The following is a 20,150-nucleotide window of genomic DNA, read 5'->3' as shown; positions in this document are numbered from 1 at the left end:
TCTTATTTATATAAAACAAAAAATATGCCTAATTACAAAAGCTACTAAATTAAATGGATGATCCATCTTGATCTTGTTTGAATGAGTAAAATCATACACATTTGTAACAATATCCAACATGCACATTATTCTTTAAAGTTCAAGTTTAAATTCCAAAGCAAGAAGGTTTTGAACAAATTCAATAAACAGGCTCTACCTGATGATTATATTGCACCAAAAAAGGGATTTGTCATTGCAGATTCTAACAGTGATCCAGCAGTGACTAAAGCCCTCCGGTCGACTTTATCCCGGGGAAGGTACAGAAACTCTCCTCCTCTCTCAAACCCGCAAAGCTCCAGAAACTCTATCCCTCCTTTCAAACTCCCAACTCTCTCCTGTTCAAGAACAAAACAAGATGCTGACATTACTTCCAACAATGCCTGCACTTCCTAAACACTAATCTTTCTAATTTAGAGCTTCAAAAATGAAAATTTAGTTGGATCTCATGCTAAAGTTTTCATAAAGCTCAATTGCAATGAGTAATTAGAAGACTTGGGAGAGAAAAAAACGAGCAAATGGAACGAGATCTTGCGAGTACCAAAAACATGATTTGTAAGAGTCCAAGCCTAAGCTCACCGTTAGCAGATATTCTCTTTTGGACTTTCCCTCAAGGTTTTTAAAACGCGTCTACGAGGGAGAGGTTTCCACACCCTTATAAAAAAGAATTATGCATTCTCCTTCCCCAACCGTGGTGGGATCTCACATGATTCTTAATAAATTAGTAATTATCAGTTCTTGCTCTCCTGTGCTCATGCTCATAATGATCTTATAAATTTTAATGAGTTGAATGTCTATGAAGACTAATTTACTTTAGTGCTCAAACTACTACGCAACAAAGACCAAGAACTACAAGAAACTTTTGGACCTCATTGGTGGATAATATCTAAGTTTTTGTAGAAAATTTTACATGCTGTTGTAACTATGAGTTCATAACATAATCAACATATAGGATTAGAAAGTTTACCTGGAACAAAGGGTTACTGAGTCGAATCTTCCTAAACTTTTCCTCATCAGGATTTTTGGCTACATTTCTGACATAGATAAAGAGGGTTCGGTAGGCAGTTCTCACTTTATCAGAATCATCCTTGAACCAAGAAATAGAACAATTAGGAGCATGAAAGCATGTTAATCTAGCAATTGTGATGTTTTGCAGTAATCATGACTGATAAGACTTTAAAAGAATGGTTCATCAATAGATGAGTCACACATTTTCCATAGATATCATTACCTTTTGATGGCGCCTAAGAGACCTTAAGCATTCTCTCATAGAAACTGCTTTACTAACTGAAGTTGCTGGCACTGAATTCTGCGATCTAAGTTCATCCTTTTTCCCTGCTTCGGTGGCGTTAGATTTTGTATCAAGGCTTTCAGACCTTTCAGAGAGCATTCCACTATTCCTCCTTCTTTCTATCTGGAGAGATGTACATAATTTTTATTTTTTTATAATGTATAACTTTTGTAATTTCCTTTTCCTAACCATAGCAGTTCTCTTAGCTCAAAAGAAGCAACAAAATTATAGCCTTTTTGGCAACAAGCCTGTTATAGTTATAGCTAGACAACGTATCCTAAGCTGAAGTGATATTTATCCAGGATATGATCTTAGTCAAAAGTAACAAGCAATGTAGCAGCAATTGGCAGAAGGTTTAAACATTACAATGATCAGAATATTTTTCCTGCCCTGACAATCAAGAAATGATATTTCGCGTGGGTGTGTCACAAAAATTGAAAGTTTAAGGATTTATTATATACAAAGTCAAAAGTTTAAAAACTTTTAAGACACGTTTTTAAAGTTCAAGGATCTATGTGACTTGAAAATTCAGGTTTAACTGTATTTTAATTTGGATGATTGAAGACAAGAAATCTCCTTGAAGCAGATAAAAACTTAGACTTGGGAAACCATCACCTTCAAGGCTTTGAGACTAATGACCAAAAACCAGTATACAACCTTAGTTCCAAACCAGAGAAGGCAAAAAAATCAGATAGGCAGCTGTAATTCCAGATAGTAACAACTAGTAAAGAGCACCAGAATGAAGAACAGAATTTCCAGACAGAAACCAAAATTGATGAATTGATCACATGTTGGAAATAAAAATAAGCCATTTAATTATAAATCATGGAGAAATATATTATTGGTAGTAAGATAAAAGAAGTGGTGGAGAGAGCAACCTTATCTTGTTCAAGTTTTTGTAGAACTTTTTCCCTTGCTCTCTTCTCCTCCTGTTTATCAGCTTGCCTAGAGTCTATATAGCTGAGCAAAGAAGAGTAAATCTTTCAATTCAAACAGAAAGTTACAATGATTTAAGTGACACAAGAAAATTAAGAACGAGACTAATAAAGAAAACACACCGTTTCCGTTCAGCTTCTTCTGCGGTTCTTTTTGCTTCTTGTAATTCTTGACCAGAACGAATTCTGTCCTATAAAAATTGCAAGCATTAACTGATGAAAATAACATACAGTTAAGCTTAAAAATAACATAAAATGGAACCAAAATCAAAATATATATATTCATGATTGGAGACTGTTGGGCATATCAAGTGGTCAACGCTTAAAATTTGTTACCCACAATTACAACACTAGAGCCACCAAATAGTGAAGTAATAAAATGGTGATAATTGAATGATTTGTAAAAGCATGCCAAGAAACGCCATATACCATCTAGTAATACACATATAATGGTAAATTTCCAAGCCATAGCATTATCAATGCTAAATTTACAACTCTTCATGTACCGGTTCTGTTGATTTGCAATTATTGCTAATTTACTACATTTATACAAAATAATCTTCAACCAGTTAAAAAGAATAAGATGGAAAAATCACAGATTTGTATGTGATACCTTCTCCCTCTGTCTTTCTAACTTTTTTTCTTCTTCTTCTTTTTCTTTCCGTATTTGATCCCTAAACAGAGAAAAATAACAGGGAAGTTCAGGGAATTATTCGAGAACTTAATGTGAAGGCACTTCAGATTATAAAATTCTAAATTTAAGGTGGCTCTAAAGTGAAATAAAATGGCATAGTGATTAAATTAAACAAAAAAGAAAAAGAAAAAAAGTGTAAAGCATTGAAGTCTTTCACAATAAACAAATTATGACATCATACCTTAGTTCCTTAGCCTTTCTTTTCATTTCCTCTGTGATATGAAATGGTTCAGGAGATTCAAGATCAATCTCTATTGCTACCTGCATAACATTCCTTAGTTATATTTATCAGCATGAAACTAAAATCTAATCCAGCGTTGAAAAGCATGAAATATATATGACATCGTATAAAAATTTCAACAGTATTTTGATCTGTAACGGCCAAAGCCCACGGCTAGCAGATATTGTCCTCTTTGGGCTTTCCATTTCGGGCATATTGTCTTCTTTGGACTTTCCCTTTCGGGCTTCCCCTCAAGGTTTTTAAAACGCGTGTGCTAGGGAGAGATTTTCACGCTCTTATAAAGAATGCTTCGTTCTCCTCCCCAACCGATATGGGATCTCACAATCCACCCCCTTCGGGACCAAGCGTCCTCGCTGGCCCACCGCCCGGTATCTGTCCTCTTTGGGGCTCAGCGTCCTTGCTAGCACACCACCCGATATCTGACTTTGATACCATTTGTAACAACCCAAGCCCACCGCTAGTAGATATTGTCCTTTTTGAACTTTCCCTTTCTGACTTCCCCTTAAGATTTTTAAAACGCATCTGCTAGGGAGAGGTTTCCACACACTTATAAAGAATGCTTCGTTCTCCTCCTCAACCGATGTGGGATCTCGGAACCCACCCCCCTTCGGGGCGCAGCGTTCTCACTGGCACTTGTTCCTCTCTCCAATCGATGTGGGATCTCACATGATCTTTGATCATTAAGAATGTATGCAATCAAAATATAAATCTAACTGAATGAATGAAATGTAGTAAAGAAATCTATATAGATAAAGAATTCTACCAGGGGCATTTGATCTATATCTGGATCATTCTCATGATCAATGAGCCAATTAATTGCAGCTTCAGTGCTGACATTCCCTGAAGAACAAAGAAAGTACTTCTCTGAGAATGATAAACAGTAGAAGGCTCTCAGTCCTCTTACATCTATCTTTAGCTGTACATTTGGAATGCAGAGGTAAAAGAGAATTGTTTGTCATTATCAATCGTTTATTATCACCATTCACACTCAGTGAAGAAATGAAAATAGTGAAATGGCTCCTACTTTGTCACATACCAAATCGTAGCATGTGATTGATATACTCAACCTATGAATGTCAGTCAATTATTCTCACCAGTACTATGAAGTGCTCGGACAACTCGGGCCCTTGGGAATCCTAGATCTTCAATCTCGCGTAGGAGTTTCTGTTTTACCTCTAGAAAAGCCATTCCTACGAGAGATTTCAATTTTCAATTAATAATAAATCACCAAATCAAAACCGATCCTAAGAGCAAACAATTAGTAATGAAACTTACACCCAGAGATCTCAAGTTCAAAGCAACTAAAGAAATAATACCTCAAAGAAAATTTCAAATTCTAAACAAATAGCAAAAGAATGCTGATAAATTTACTATATCAAATTTGAAAAGGGTTTTTGGGATTCAAAGACAACCAATAACTTCTCCGCCTCAGATGAACACGAAATAAAATTCAAAACGAACTCTATCGTTTGCAGTACAACAAATTGAAGGACGGCTAAGTTGAAAAAAAGAATTTCAGAGAGGATAGCTTCGATTTGTCCGAGTATGGTGCACGACGATTTGAAAATGAGCATGAAGAAGACAGAGAAAGAAAGGCAAGATGGTGTTTTACCTTTCTAGGAAGTTCCAGAGATGTCCACGATAAACCAAGGGATTTTCACCACGGGAAGCCATTGAAGATCCCTTGCTCGCTCCTGCAAATGCTTACTCTATGGAACAAAACTGTTGGTTGCCGCCCTTTCCCTGATATTCATATTCTCGCTTTTATACCCTTTTGGCTCCTTGTTATGAAGGAAAGAATAATACACCATCAGCACACCTTTAGCCAATGGTACTAAAACGTGTTTATTAAAGAGAAGTTTCTACATCCTTATAAGATGACATGGAATTTCATAATCCACCCCCTTAGGGACTACATTGTCTAATGACGGGCTCTGATACCATTTGTAACAGCCCAAACCTACTGCTAGTCAATATTATCTACTTTAGCCCATTACGTATCGTCGTCGGCCTATTGAATTTAAAACATGTGGGATCTCACAACGTTCCTATAACATAACCACATTATAAAAAACAAAAGTAATGGTTGTCGTCTTTTCTAACCGTGAAAACTATGTCCATGAACAGCCAAACATGCTTAAATTTAAATCTCTTATAATTGGGTCATCGAAAAAGAAAAGTGTATCTTATGGATATAAATAAAAATTAGTCATTATTTTAAGTTTTGTTCAACCTATTGTATCTTCAAAAACAGTCAAGTTGGATCTAGCTCAATGATTAGTACCATATCGTCTAGCTCTCTTAAGCTCATATCTTAATCATTGTTGTCTCATGACCTGCTAAATGAGTAGGTCAACTAGCTCCTTTGAACTTATCTCGTTCATTGGTGTCACAAGTTTACTCAATGATTGATATTTGCTATCTAATTCCACGTAGCTTATCCTAACGATTGGTGCCACATAATCTGGTTCTTTTGAGCTCGTTCTAATGCTTGGCCGCACAAAGGTTTATGTAATCTAGTTAAACTTTATGAGTACAAATATATGCCACCGATCTCTAACATACTTTAATACGCCAATCTCAATCAATTTTCAAGCATATTCTAAGTCATAAATTCAATAACAATCGGTAAGATTGGACCAAATTATAGGGACAATATTACAACTAAAATAAAACTAAGATTTTCCATTGAAGTATCTTCTCAAAAGACAAATTTTCTAAGAATTCATAATTTTTATTTAAAAACCGATATTAGAATGTTGAGCATCCAAATTACCTCCATCCGATAACCAAAAACATCGGCCCGAGTGAACATCAATAGGCAAGACCCCGTGAGGAGTTCGAGGTCAATATATAAACGAATCACAATCATACAAAATACAAGTTAAATAAATAGATCCCGAGAAAAAGAGCCAACTTAGCTCCACCTAGGATAATAGAAAAGCCCATTACAACGAACAATCTAACAAATCACTTGAGATGGGCGCAAGGTAGCTCTATGAACGCAAAAGTTATTCTCCCACTAAGATGGTAGATAACAGTACACTAGGACACACATCAGATCTTTCGGTGCAAACAATTGCCTGCACTAAAAGACATTCAATCAAGCTTGATGAGAGAAACAAACCTCTCCTGAATAGACGCGCGGTAAAGTTGTGAGGCTGCCGATGATACATTACATTAACAACCAACGGTCAAAGAAAGAAAGATTACAGAAGTTAGAGGATCCATATGTAAGAAAGCTTTGAAATTTGGAGATGGGAAGGTTAGTTTTTGGTGACTTATGGGTATCTCTGTTTGCGTTGAATGCAGCATAAGACCCATAATTGGAAGCCTAGTAGATATGGTGGGCACAGCTACTCATTACCTTAAAAAACAATATCACTTGTAATATCATAGCTCTAACCGCGTGCTCTATTTTCTTCCATATACCATTTTCTTAACTTCGACCAAATCAAAATCAACCTTGTTTGCCTTTTATGGTTTACGGTTGGTAGGAATTAAATGTCTTGTAAAATTATAATTTTAGCCCTATTCTACTTTGTTATTTTCGTTCACATGACATGAAATATGTAATCTTACTCGATTCTAATTTAGTAGCTTAAATTCTTGGATTATACACCTAATTTTAACATGGGTATAAGTATTCGAGCAACAAACATATCTTGAGTTATGTGAAATCCCACATTAGTTGGAAAAGGAAACGAAACATTCCTTTTAAGGGTGTGATAATCTCTCACCAGTATACGCATTTTAAAACCATGAGGGGTGATGGTCATACATAATAAGCCAAAGTATACAATATCTGTTAGCGATGAGCTTGAACTATTACAAATGGTATAAGAGCCAGACATTAGGCAGTGTGCCAATGAGGATGTTGACCCTCAAGGGAGGTGGATTGTGATCCCACGTCAGGAGGGGGACGAAACATTTCTCATAAGGGTGTAATAACCTCTCCCTAGCAAACACATTTTAAAACTATGAGACTGATGGTGATACGTAACAGACTAAAACGGACAATATCTGTTAGCAGTGAGTTTACACTGTTACAAATGATATCAGAGTCAAATATCGGGCAGTGTGCCAGCAAGAACGCTGGCTCCCAAAGAAAGTGGATTGTGAGATTCTACGTTAGGGGAACAAAACATTCCTTACAAGTGTGTGATAACCTCTCCCTAGTAGAACACGTTTTATGAGCTCAATTAATTAAGACATGCATTTTCGAACCTCTCATCCCATCCCATATATGTTATTAAATTGATAAAACACCGATCTCCACAATGGTATGATATTGTCTATTTTGAGCATAAGTTCAAATGACTCGTACAAACCAAGAGTATTCCTTGATTATAAACTCATGATCATTCCCTAAATTAGTTCGAGACTTTCATCGCGTGTAATTCCTAAATTAGTTCGAGACTTTCATCGCGTGTAATTAAAAATTTATTGATGCTATGAAATTGAGATATCTTACCTTTATTTCTTCATGTCCATTCATTCATGACCCCACTCATTGATTCATCCAACGAACCAAATTCGATCTCTTCTTAACCGCTTTACAACGAACCACTCATCTTCACGTCAACACTCTCTCTCTCTCTCTCTCTCTCTCTCTCTCTCTCTCTCTCCTTTTATAAATATTTACTTCTCAGTGCCATTCGTTCTCACAACAACTACAAAAGCAAAGCCGCTGACACCCATGGCTGGAGCGTCGCCGCCGTTGTGTTTGGTGGTTTTGGTTGTTTGTTTGTTGGGGTTTTCCGGCGCCGCCGCCGATATGAACGGGGAGCTGGAGATCACGTGGGGTGGCGACCGAGCCAAGTTTCTGGACGGCGGAAATGAGCTGACGCTGTCGCTTGACAAAGGCTCCGGCTCCGGCTTCTGGTCGAGGAACCAATATTTGTTTGCCAAAATCGACATGCAGATTAAGCTCGTCCCCGGAAACTCCGCCGGCACGGTGACGGCGTATTACGTAAGCTCTCTAATTCCCTGATTTTCCTTTAATAAAATTAAAACACGTAACTCAAATTCCTGCCGCCGCTTCACTCCATTACATTGAATTAAACATTTATTTATAAATTAAACATTTGTTGAAATTGTTTTATTTAAAATTTTGATTTTGATAAAAGTAAAATGTTTAATTTATAAATTATTTATTTATTAACCATTAATTATAAATTTTAATTCACTGTACAAATAAAATAAAATAAAAAATGTATATATAATTCTATTGGAAGTAAATATATATTTTTTTAAAATTAAACCAATTTAATTTTAGAAAAATTTGTGAACCAGCTAATTTATAAAATTTTTATTAAATTGTATACTTTTTTGTACCCATAATGATTCACGTTGTACTTTTAATATATCAATTTTAGTTATATTTTCAAAATTTGTATTTAACTTTCGTTGATTTATTAGTTATTGTACTTTCACGACACGAGTCTATTTCATAAAATATTCTCATAACTTTGTATTAAAAGGTTTTATGGAATATAATTAAAAATTCAAATCATCTTCTTTTAATTAAAGTTTATATTTTTAGTTATGAGTTTTATGATATGATATTTTACCTATAATAATTTACATTAATTATTATTATTAAAAAAAATCACCGGTAAAGTCAAAAGTCATTAATTAGGCTATTAAAGTAGATTTAAGGTACAAACTCATTTTAATGAAAAAATAAAATAAAAAAGACTTAGTACATTGAATTTAAATATTACCCAATACAAAATTAGGTAATTAGTTTGATAAAGTCATCTTAAAGCGGAACTAAGGTTACTTAAAGTTTTTCATCGTTGGATAATGAAAGATAAATATCTCGGATTTATATTCAGTGAATTTATCTTCAACGGTTATTATAAGACAATCACATATTTAACTTTGAATGGTAATACGAATTGCAGTTACGTTCAGAAGGGTCAAAGTGGGATGAGATAGACTTTGAATTCTTGGGAAACCTTAGTAGTGAGCCATATATTGTTCATACAAACATCTTCATTCAAGGTAAAGGTGATAGAGAGCAACAATTCTACCTCTGGTTTGATCCAACCGCTGATTTTCACACTTATTCCTTTCTATGGAATCCCAAAAATATCATGTAAGTTAACAACTCTTCTCTCATTTATTATTACGCTGGGCCTCGAAATGGGTAGATTGTGAGATTTTACCTCGATTGAAAAGTAGAACGAAACATTATTTAGAAGGGTGTGGAAACCTCTATCTAGTAGACGTGTTTCAAAGAAGACAATATCTACTAACACGAACACGGAACACGGGCGCGAACACGGGCTAGTAGGTAAGAAAAGATTGACACTTTATTAGTGGTTATAAATTGTTGGCAGATTGTACGTGGATGGGACTCCGATAAGAGAGTTCAAGAACATGGAATCCAAGGGCATTCCATTCCCCCAAAAGCAGGCATTGAGGCTACAATCAAGCCTGTGGAACGGCGACAGCTGGGCCACATGGGGAGGCCGAGTGAAGATCGATTGGTCTCAGGCGCCTTTCACCGCCGCCTACACAAACTTCAACGACGATCAGGCATGCATTTGGTCCTCCTCAGCCTCCTCCTCTTGCGCCGCCTCATCCAAAGACGATTCTTGGCTGTCCCAACAGTTGGACTCGCCCGCACACCAAAAGCTCGAGTGGGTGCAGAAAAATTACATGATTTATAACTATTGCACTGATTTCAAGAGGTTCCCCCAAGGCCTCGCCCCTGAGTGTGGCACTCAAGGATAGATCAAACTACCTCTTTGTTCGTTAACTAATCACTCCTTCAATACTTCAACTCGAACTATTGTTGACTTTGAAGTACTATAATCTAGTAGTTCGGAATAAAAAACATAAGAAACTTACGACTTAAATTGTTAATTTACCTGCTACCACACAACAAAAACTCAAAATGAATCTAGACTTAAATTGTTAATTGGAAAAATGCCACAATAACCCGTCAAAATTCAGCCGTGCGTGTATGTAGCCGTATGGAAAACCTAAATGACCAGTACATGGGTCGAGACTTCATTTTTTCTCCACGGAAAAACCTAACATCTTTTATCTTCGGTCTCACCAACATTATTTGTGAGGTGAAATTAGCCACCAACCTAAGAGAAGAGATCTCGATGTTTGAGTTACGTGCTTGAATCTCCTGTTGAGAGAGAGAGATACCTGAATGTGACATACAATATTTTTTAATTTTGTGACGTTAAAAACTCACTAATTAACTAAAGATGCAAAATTTTAGAATCATCTTATTTATTGTTGAACATCCATGTTAGGTAATTACGGAAAATATTATGAATATAGAAGCAACTGACACGATCTTCAATAGTACGAGGCTTCTTGAGACGACCAAAAGCAAAGTCTTGATACACTTTTGAGTTATTGGGAGAACTCAAGTACTCTCTTCGGGATCTAGGAAAGAGCTCTCAGAGATTTTTTTTTTTTTTTTTTTTGGAAGACTCGGGAGTGAAATAATCAACCTATTGATATTGGAAGAGTCAAAATCTTGTTTGTAAATTTGATTTTTTTTTTTAATTTATTTTATTTGTAATTTATAAAAAAATAACAAAATGTGAATAAATATTGAGGAGCACGTACAAAGGTACATAGGAAAGAGGTGGCCAACACGCCATAATATGTCAAACGACACTCTTAAAATAAAAAAATCTTCAATTTGTGAGTCAATGTGACAGCACAGCTCTTCAAATTTATTTTATAATATAAAGTTTGAATTAAACTTAGAAAGAATCATCCCACAAAGATGTATCTAAACACAAAAATATGACATTTTCAATTTAATATAACATATTAGTTTGATGAAACTAAAGTTAATTTACACTTAGTCTTCAAGTATATAATAATTTAATCGATATAATATGTAGTAATTATAAATTTGGTCCATAAGCTTTAATAGTTCAAATGTTGATTAAAATTTTCAACAACACAATAGATAAATGGAAAGTAGAAAACTAATCGGATTAGAATGATATATTTCACAAAAGACTTTTACTATCTATGTGTCACAGGGGTGTTGGTGGGTTAAGTTGTGTAACAGCCCGAGCCCACTGCTATTAATATTATTCTATTTGAACTTTCCCTAAAGGTTTTATGAACACGTATGTTAGGGAGAGGTTTCCACACTCGTATAAAAAATGTTTCGTTGTGGGATCTCACAAGTTGACATTTTTTTAGACTCAACTTAATTGTTCGGGTTGTGAAATTTTCAACTCAAACAAGTCTTATTAAATAAGAACCTAACCCCACCCAACCTAACTATAATTTATTTTTTGTTTGGTTGGTTTAAATTATACCGATCCTTTATTCAAATTTTTGTATTTATTAAAAATAAAATGTTAGTTGGTAAAAAAATTCTATTTACTTATTTTGAAACATTTAAATAAAATTTACAACTCAATTTGGATGTATATTTTAGAAAACCCCATAAATCAACCAAATTTAAACCGAATGAACTTAATTCACTCATAACCTAATTCAAACCATACTAGTTGAATTGGGCTGATCGAGATTTTTGAGTGTTTGAATACCTTTATATATAAGATATTGTCTCAAACTAAACAATATTCAGTAAATATACATGTCATACAGTCATTGCTTAACCAAAAGGTCCATAAATTAGTATATTATTTTAAAAGTAAAAAATATATTTTTTATTATTGAAATGGTTAAATTAACACGGTCATATCTTTTCTAATCAATATGACCAAACATGTCATGCAAGCATTAACGACAAACACGAGATATGAACTGAGATATCACAACCTTCAATGGGTGCAGGTAGCCATGAGGGAATGCATCTTCCAATTGGTGTGGCCATCACGTCGAGCAAAACAGTGGAATAATACAGCAACATCCATTATAATTAATGACGCGTTTAGGATCTTTTTAGAAGTCAAAATGAAAAAAAAAATGCTAACTTCAAATTCATTCGCATATAAATTCCATTCTCCATAGATCATTCTTCCTTCCATATGTGCTTCCAAGTTTCCCTACAAACAATGAAGCTTCTGTTTATTTGTGCTGTGTTCTGTTCTTTTCATGTGTCGTTGGCCAATGACTTGTTCAAATTTATTGATATCAGTTGGGGCGATGGGCGAGGTCAGATGCTTAACAATAACGAGCTTCTAATGCTTGGCTTGGACAAAGGCTCTGGCTCTGGCTTTCAGTCCAAGAATGAATACTTATTTGCTAAGGTTCAAATGCATATCAAACTCGTCCCTGGTAACTCTGCTGGCACCGTCACTACCTTCTTTGTAAGTTTCCTTCCTAACCCTATATTGTTATGAAAAGAGGATACTTTATTGAGACGTGTTATTGTTATATTGAGATTTTGTCATTTACAAAGAGAGGAAATCAAGTGATTTCACTTTGAAAATGTCGGTGAATATTGTTTTTATTGACATTTTCTTTGCTAATAGATGTTCAACTTGTGTTAAGATAATCAAGATGTGAGATTCCACGTCTGATTCGAGAGAGGAACGAAACATTTTTTTTTTTACATGAGGTGTGGAAACTTCTCCCTATCATAATCATAAGCGTTTTAAAATCTTGAGGGGAATCCCGTAAGAAAAAGTCCAAAAAGGACAATATCTGCTGGTGATGGGGTTGAGATATTACAAGTGGTATCAGAGTCAAACACCGAGCGGTGTGCCATCAATGACACTGAACCCCGAAGAAAGGTGGATTGTGAGATCCCACATCGATTTGAGAGAGAAACGAGTGTCAGCGAGTACGCTGGGTCCTGAATGGGGGTGGATTGTGAGATCCCACCTTGGTTGGAGAGAAAAACAAAGCATTCTTTATAAGCGTGTGGAAACCTCTTCCTTACAGATGCATCACAACTCAAATAATATCTACTAGGAGTGGGCTTGAGCACTTACCTACCAAATTCATAAAACCTTATCAATGAGCACTCTACATTAAGTAATGAGCATGTAGTTTAATGTTTAATGGGTAATGGTTAAGTTCATACTGATCCATCTTTTTTTTTATTTTTTTTTATTTTGGTCGTAGTTATCTTTACGTCGATTTTGAATTCTTTATTCAAATCTTTCCATCTGTAAAACCTCATAATTTTTTTCTACGATACAATAGAAATATTGATTCGTCTCTCATGTATGTTCATATCAAACTTATAGATATATGAAAATGTCGATCAATATTCGATTTGGGATTAATGCTTTAATCATATTAACTAAATTTTAATATGATAATGTGATTTTAGTTAACTTCAAAAGGAGAGTACCACGATGAGATAGATTTCGAATTTCTTGGAAACACAAGTGGAAATCCTTACATCCTTCATACCAATGTGTTTAGCCAAGGAGTTGGCAACAGAGAGATGCAATTCTACCTTTGGTTTGACCCGACTGCTGATTTCCATACCTACACCATCTTCTGGAATACCCAACACATTGTGTAAGTACCATTCTTCTTTTCATTTCTCGAGTCCACTAATTTCGAGTACGTTTGGCATAAGTTTTTTTCTAAATAGAAAGGTTAAAAAAAATTCAGAGACGAAATATAAAAATTATTTATGTAAAACATTTGAAAGATGACATGACGTCTGTGTAAGGAGGATTGTATGAATAAATTAGGACAATATCATGTATTAAATTTAGATTCTGGAATTCGATCTGATTATTAAAAGTAAACTTTGGATATTTCAGTTTGTATGTAGACGAGATTCCCATAAGAGAATTCAAGAACTTTGAACATAAAGGAGTGCCATTCCCACAATACCAAGCCATGAGATTGCATTCAAGTCTATGGGAAGCTGATGATTGGGCCACAAGAGGTGGTCTTGAGAAGATAGATTGGAGTGAAGCCCCATTCAGAGCTTATTACAAGAACTTCAGTGAAGATGGCTGCTTTTGGTTGAATGGATACTCATCTTGCACTCCCAATTCAAATTCATGGATGTGGAGCAATCTTGATTATGAATATGCAAAGAAGAGCCAAATGAAATGGGCACAAGATAACTACATGATCTACAATTATTGTCAAGACACAAAGAGGTTCCCACAAGGCTTCCCTCTTGAATGCTACCTCAACACCTACTAGGAGGTGGTCAACCTTAAAAAACACACAAGAAACATTGAATTAATGTTTCTTAATCTTGTCCATTTGATCATCGAACTTCTGATTTCTTGTTCGAGAATATCTTTACAAACTTGTGGAGTCAATTGAGTTTACATTTTCAAAAATTAAGATGTCAACATTTTTATTTCATATTGAAACTTAATTTTTACTTTGTCACGTTTGAACACAACTCTTCATATATTATAACACTTCATGTCCAAATTTGATCAGAATTTAAAGCTTGAATCGGACACCCGATGGTCCCGACATTCCTTTACATCCATAGTTATGACATTTCCTTGCATCCACATGACACGGTCACATTATTTACACCACGTTTCTAAGAGTGGAGACTATCTAACACGAGTCCTTTTAACATGTTTTGTTCTGACTCACATGCATCTTAGAAAAATTCTCATGAGGTCACCCAACATAGAATTGCTCCAAGTAAAACATAAACTTTCGAGTTTCTATGATTGAGTTATTGAAAAGGAAGATACACCTTGTTCATGTAGGTAGTAACTTTCAATTCTTTTAATCATTTCTGAGATCTTATTCTTAAGATTATTCTCATTTGGTTGTGATATCGATTAATTTACGTACCACTCTTTTACTCGGGTGTCACACATATCTTCTATTTTATGTGATAGAGAGGAACGAAACATTTCTTAAAAGGATGTAGAAACTTCTTCCTAGCAGATGTGTTTTAAAACCGCGAGGTTAACAACAATACGCAATGAACCAAAGCGGACAATATCTACTAGCATCGAACTTGAACGGTTACAATAGAGAGTGAAAAGTAGTTGACAAGCGGGTAATATTAATAGTTTAATTTAATAATTGAGTTAAGGGAGAGGCTTGTGACTCATAAACCCTAAGTACATAATAGTGCAATAGTAGTAGTGAAATGATTGAATGCAAAGCCTTACTATTATGCAATGCCTTGTGTGTTGTCTTGTCTAGCCTGCTTAAACCTCTGCTACAAAGCAGCAATAATGGAACACCCATTTTCATTTTTAATTAAACTCTACATGTTTGGTCCCCAAATTGCATATGGTGTGTTAATGGGGTTTCAATCCTTAACATGTTTGCTCACCAAATTGCAATCAATGTCTATTGTAGATAGCCCACAATATGGATGTAGTATCAATCTCAAAATTTATTTTCCTTTTCTTTACCATTATTTACCCGATGGATCGAATAAGTTCTACGACCCTAAGTTAGGTAAGTAATTGAACCCGTTAAATCACTGTTAAACCCAAAATCTTAGTAATTAATGGTGAAATCTACTATTATGATATCATATTAAATCACCACTGATGTAACGTTTAAGCTTCAATTATCCTTCACGATAATAATTGTCGCTCCGTTTTTCGTCGTTTGTGTCTTTGTCGATCATCCCAACCCTCAAATTGTTTCTATCACATTCATTACGTTTGGTGTTCTCTACCTCCTCACATAGTGCAAATTACCGAAATTCATCAAGTTACTTGGATGTCGTTTTTCTCTGATAATCGCTTAACATAGTGTCATGTCATTGGCTTGCGAGAGTCTGAGCTAATTTCAATCGCTTACCACATGAACTCTGAACCAAAACCAAAATGTATAAAGGATTATTTAATTCATTCCCTTTTAAAATCATTTAACCAAAAAAAATTATATCATTCATTTATGAGAAAGAAAGGTAGATGTTATTATTAAATGTGTTGAAAGCAATCATCCATGAATATGAATGTTCTAAGTGTGATTAATATTTCCTTTCAATGCTTAATAAAATATTTATGAATCAAAAAAATAAAACAAGGTAAATATTTTTTAACATAATGTTTTCCAAATATATTTTAATTAATTTATAAATTTAACCATTCTTTTTTAATGTAAAATAAACTATATAATATGTCTTACTATCTAAGTTTGTACCCAATTTCACACCAACTTGGCAAAAAGTTAGTTAAAAACATGTCACACCGTTTCCCTAATAATATTAATGATAACAAAGACCACAAATCATTATCCATACCCGAAAGTATTCAAAGATTAAATGTAACGGATAACTAAATCTAAAATTTAAATTTTCAAAAATATAGATGGTTTTAGGGTTAATATGAGATGACATAAATGATTAAGTTATGCATGAAATGAACGAATGTATAACTTGTATCACGGATACATGCCATGATTTTAAGCTATAGGGACTCCATGCATATTGTATGTTAACGTGTATTAGGATACTTCCTCGTTATGATTAGTACACACGCGTACATTATGATGTTATGTTATGATATTGTGTACACCATAATACTACGCGCACTCTCTTCCCTCCATGGCATTCCGATAGCACAAGTGTACGTTTGTTGAAGGTCAGGTTTAGGGGGTACATAAACGAGCTCACCTAGGGGTTCATGTGCGCATACATGCACCGTGTGTTGAGAAATACTACACATCTAATTTTGTTCGGACTAAAGTAGAGACCATGGTCATGTCACGATATTTTATGAAAGAATAGGTCCCAAACATGATTGCATGTGATTGCATTTCCTAATCGGATTACTTACTCAAGTCACATACTACTTAGGTAAAGGTAAGACATCTCTGTACATATGATGATGTTGTTGTGAAGGCCAAAGAACCGAAGCTAGGGTAGTTGCATCTCTGTACATATGACGATGTTGCTGTGAAGGCCATATGATGATGTAGCCTCTCGGTTTCATAAAAAAAAAAAAAAAAAAAAAAAAAAAAAAAAAAAAAAAAAAAAAGATTTGTTATTATAAATAGAGATGAATAAATTTGTATAATAATTTAAGAAAAGAAAAAGTTATTTAGGTAGAGGAGTAGAAAATGAAGTATGGAAAGCAAAGTGTAGGGTTAATAAATAGCATAGGAAGTTGGGTGAAGGATGGTGAAGAGATGGAATAGTTCCCCTTCCTTTTGAATAAGTGGTGTACCTGCTGTGTGCCCAACCAGAAACCATAAATAAAGGCACCACCCGACTGCCCTCTCAATATTCTGAACAACAAGTGGCAGCAATGGGGTTTGGGGATGCAAGAACTGAATGGATACTCAGATTGTGTGCCATTGTTTGCTTGGTTTTGACAGTTTTCTTGATGGGTTTTGACAAGGAAACCACACAGATCTTTGGAGTGGACAAGACAGCCTCTTTCAGAAGTTTGGGTGCTCTCAAGTAAGCCCTTTAAATCATCAACCTTTGTTTGTTTCTTTGTTTGTGTCTTGAATTTGGATGTAACTTTACAGAGTGATCATGTATGTGGACTCCATCGCAGCTGCTTACAACATTCTTCAACTCTCCAAATGTTGGATTTCAGCTCACCCAAAACCTCCCTTCCAATTACAAACTCACTTTCACTTGCACCTATTTTGGCTTTCCTTCTTCATCGATCAGGTAACAATCCGATAACATATCATATTGTCTTTTTTAGGCTTCCTCTTTCGCACTTCGCCTCAAAAATTTTAAAGGGTGTCTACTAGAGAGATTTTCATACCCGTATAAAGAATTTTTAGTTCTATTCCCCGAATCTCTCTAATTTTTAAAAATCAAATACATTTTCAATTTTGGTCTGATTTTGGTCTTTTTCTTTTTGTTTTCATATTTTTCAAAGTAGACATAAATTTATTTTGGGTTATGAAATTATATTAAACTTTTGCAAATAAGAACAAAATCATCACTTTTTAAAAAAATTATATATTTCACATAAATAATATCATATAATATGTCCAATTAGGCCCCCAAACTATTTTCCTTTTTTTTTTTCTTTTTTTTTTTTCCTTACATAGATATTATAGATATATATATATATAAATAACTAGAAAAGTTAGTTTAAAAATTTAGATTGGAATTAAAGTAGTTTGAACTGACATTGGCAGGCGGTTGCTTACCTAACATTTGCGGCGAACACGGCGGGGATGGAGGCGGCGTTTGTGGCGGTGAGGGGCAACCAGGAGTTCCAATGGATGAAGCTGTGCAACAGATTCCACAGATATTGCTACCAAGCTGCCGGAGCTTTCCTTTGTGGCTATGCAGCTGTCCTTACCATGCTTCTCATCTCCTTCCTCTCTGCTTTCAACTTGTTTAGGCATTATTCACCAAACCATTTCCTGCGCCTCAAATCCAACAACTGAATTCTTCTCCTTTTCTCTTAACCTTCCAACATTTGTGTATTTGTGTCTACAAGTTTCCGTTAGTTAGCATATTGTAATGTGTACGTGTGCTCCCGGTTCGACTTGCACAATCTTATTGTTAGTTCGGGTATATAGTTATGAAGAACTTGTTTTATTTAGATTGGGAATAAGATATGAGTTTATCAAACGTGTTCTTTTGCTCAAATTTTTAGTTAGTTACTAACCCTGTAATAATAGGTACTGTAATCCTATGATCCCTTTAGTCAGTATTTTATTTTATGGAATAGCATGAATTGTCTTCAACAATTAAAAGTAAATTTAATTAAACAATTAAAAATAAATAAATAAATATTTTATCGACTAATATTATATTTTTATTTTAAAAAATTTAATAAATGATAAAAGAATCTAAATTAATTCAATTAAAAAAAATTAATGGTTGAGCTGAGTTCGAAAATTGTTCGACTCCGATTTAATTTAGAAAATGTTACAACTAGGTCCAATTCAACTCGTAAAATACCCTTAATTTTATTTAAATAATTATTGTGACTTTTTTTTTTTTTTTTTTTTTTGACAATAATATAAAAAAAATTGATATAATTGATTGAAAAAAATAATTCACTTTAAAAGGTAGCTAGGCTGCAACAAGAGAGCGTGCGCCTAAAGTTTTACTGCTCAAATAATTCACCATGGGTTAGGCCCACTTTTGATCCTGTTTATTAATGTTTTTTTTTTTTTTTTTTTTTTTTTTTTTTTATGTAGCACAAAATTATTATATATAATTCACTTAAAAGTATTTAGATAATGTTTGTATCTCTCATATATGTAATTTATTCAACAACAAAAATTAAGAATAACTCACAATTGGAGGAGAGCTTGAATTAAAAAAGTGGTTAGAATTTAGTTTTTGTTAGTAGACAACGTTGAATTTCTAATATCTTAGTTTCGAACCATTATATGTGAGATCTTACATCAATTGGAGGGGAGAACGAAACATTCCTGATAAGGGTGTCAAAATTTTTCCTATCATAATGAATTGTTTTACTGTGGCTTCTTTGACGACTCCTCACTTCTGAATTGTTTACCATTGGTTGATGAAGGCTTTGAATGATAATTTTGTCTCCTTTGATCTTTGACATACAACGCATCTTCTGAATTTGGGGAAAATTGGTTGCTGGTGGTCCTTTGTTTAACTAAGGCTTCCTGATTTGAAAGAAGATTCTACAGTTCAATTACCGTAGGCTGATTTGCCCACCCTTGTATTGAGGAAACAAAGGGCATAAATTCTTTTCGTAATCCACGAATAAGATAACGTCGTAATCGAGCATCACTCACTGGCTCTTCAGCATCTAATTCTGAAATTTCAGAACATAGATTTTTCACTTTCAAGAAATGGTATCAGAGCTAGACACTAGACGATGTGCCAGCCTTCTCGTTGTTCCCCGAAGGGGGGTAGACACAAGATAGTGTGTCAATACAGACGCTGGGCCTCGAGGAGGGTGGATTTGGTGGCGATCCTACATCAATTGGAGAAAGGAACGAGTGCCAGCGAGGACGCTGGGCCCGAAAGGGGGTGGATTGTGATGTCCCACATTGGTTGGGAGGAAAACAAAACACCATTTATGTTTTAAAAACCTGAAGGGAAAACCCGAAAAGAAAAAAATAAAAAGGATAATATCTGATAGCGGTGAGGTTAAGTCGTCACAAATCGCT

General features: G+C 34.6%; 3 protein-coding genes and 1 pseudogene across 8 annotated transcripts; 3 read left to right on the top strand and 1 right to left on the bottom strand.

The window, feature by feature from the left end:
* Positions 1 to 32: 32 nt before the first annotated feature.
* On the bottom strand, positions 33 to 4,970 carry LOC111805354 (uncharacterized). Of its 5 annotated transcripts, none has more exons than XM_023690405.2 (10): positions 4,810 to 4,970; positions 4,292 to 4,387; positions 3,961 to 4,037; positions 3,138 to 3,217; positions 2,876 to 2,936; positions 2,386 to 2,453; positions 2,206 to 2,287; positions 1,268 to 1,450; positions 1,004 to 1,123; positions 33 to 374 (listed from the first exon to the last, which is right to left on the bottom strand). In XM_023690405.2, the coding sequence occupies exons 2-10, from the start codon at positions 4,383 to 4,385 to the stop codon at positions 204 to 206; spliced, it is 936 nt and encodes a 311-aa protein (XP_023546173.2). In that variant the 5' UTR covers positions 4,386 to 4,387; positions 4,810 to 4,970; the 3' UTR covers positions 33 to 203. The 5 variants fall into 5 exon arrangements, with proteins under 5 accessions (XP_023546173.2, XP_023546176.2, XP_086984259.1 ...); XM_023690408.2 differs by lacking the exon at positions 4,810 to 4,970 and adding an exon at positions 4,659 to 4,803; XM_087128133.1 differs by lacking the exon at positions 4,810 to 4,970 and adding an exon at positions 4,473 to 4,801.
* Positions 4,971 to 7,850: 2,880 nt separating this feature from the next.
* On the top strand, positions 7,851 to 10,066 carry LOC111804978 (xyloglucan endotransglucosylase/hydrolase protein 24). Its single transcript, XM_023689826.2, has 3 exons — positions 7,851 to 8,169; positions 9,107 to 9,300; positions 9,545 to 10,066. The coding sequence occupies exons 1-3, from the start codon at positions 7,897 to 7,899 to the stop codon at positions 9,939 to 9,941; spliced, it is 864 nt and encodes a 287-aa protein (XP_023545594.2). The 5' UTR covers positions 7,851 to 7,896; the 3' UTR covers positions 9,942 to 10,066.
* Positions 10,067 to 12,217: 2,151 nt separating this feature from the next.
* On the top strand, positions 12,218 to 14,477 carry LOC111804979 (xyloglucan endotransglucosylase protein 7 pseudogene; annotated as a pseudogene).
* A 2,710-nt stretch (positions 14,478 to 17,187) lies between these two features.
* LOC111804981 (CASP-like protein 2C1) lies at positions 17,188 to 18,642 on the top strand. 2 transcript variants are annotated; one of them, XM_023689829.2, is made up of 3 exons: positions 17,188 to 17,481; positions 17,582 to 17,700; positions 18,183 to 18,642. In XM_023689829.2, the coding sequence occupies exons 1-3, from the start codon at positions 17,327 to 17,329 to the stop codon at positions 18,389 to 18,391; spliced, it is 483 nt and encodes a 160-aa protein (XP_023545597.2). In that variant the 5' UTR covers positions 17,188 to 17,326; the 3' UTR covers positions 18,392 to 18,642. The 2 variants fall into 2 exon arrangements, with proteins under 2 accessions (XP_023545597.2, XP_023545596.2); XM_023689828.2 differs by having other exon boundaries at positions 17,198 to 17,481; positions 17,553 to 17,700.
* Positions 18,643 to 20,150: the final 1,508 nt, after the last annotated feature.

This window comes from Cucurbita pepo, chromosome 11 (genome assembly GCF_057944985.1).
Source record: "Cucurbita pepo subsp. pepo isolate OVF chromosome 11, ASM5794498v1, whole genome shotgun sequence".
In the NCBI taxonomy this organism is placed as follows: Eukaryota; Viridiplantae; Streptophyta; class Magnoliopsida; order Cucurbitales; family Cucurbitaceae; genus Cucurbita; species Cucurbita pepo.
Note: the sequence above shows the minus strand (reverse complement) of the source record. Positions and strands in the feature narration are given on the sequence as shown.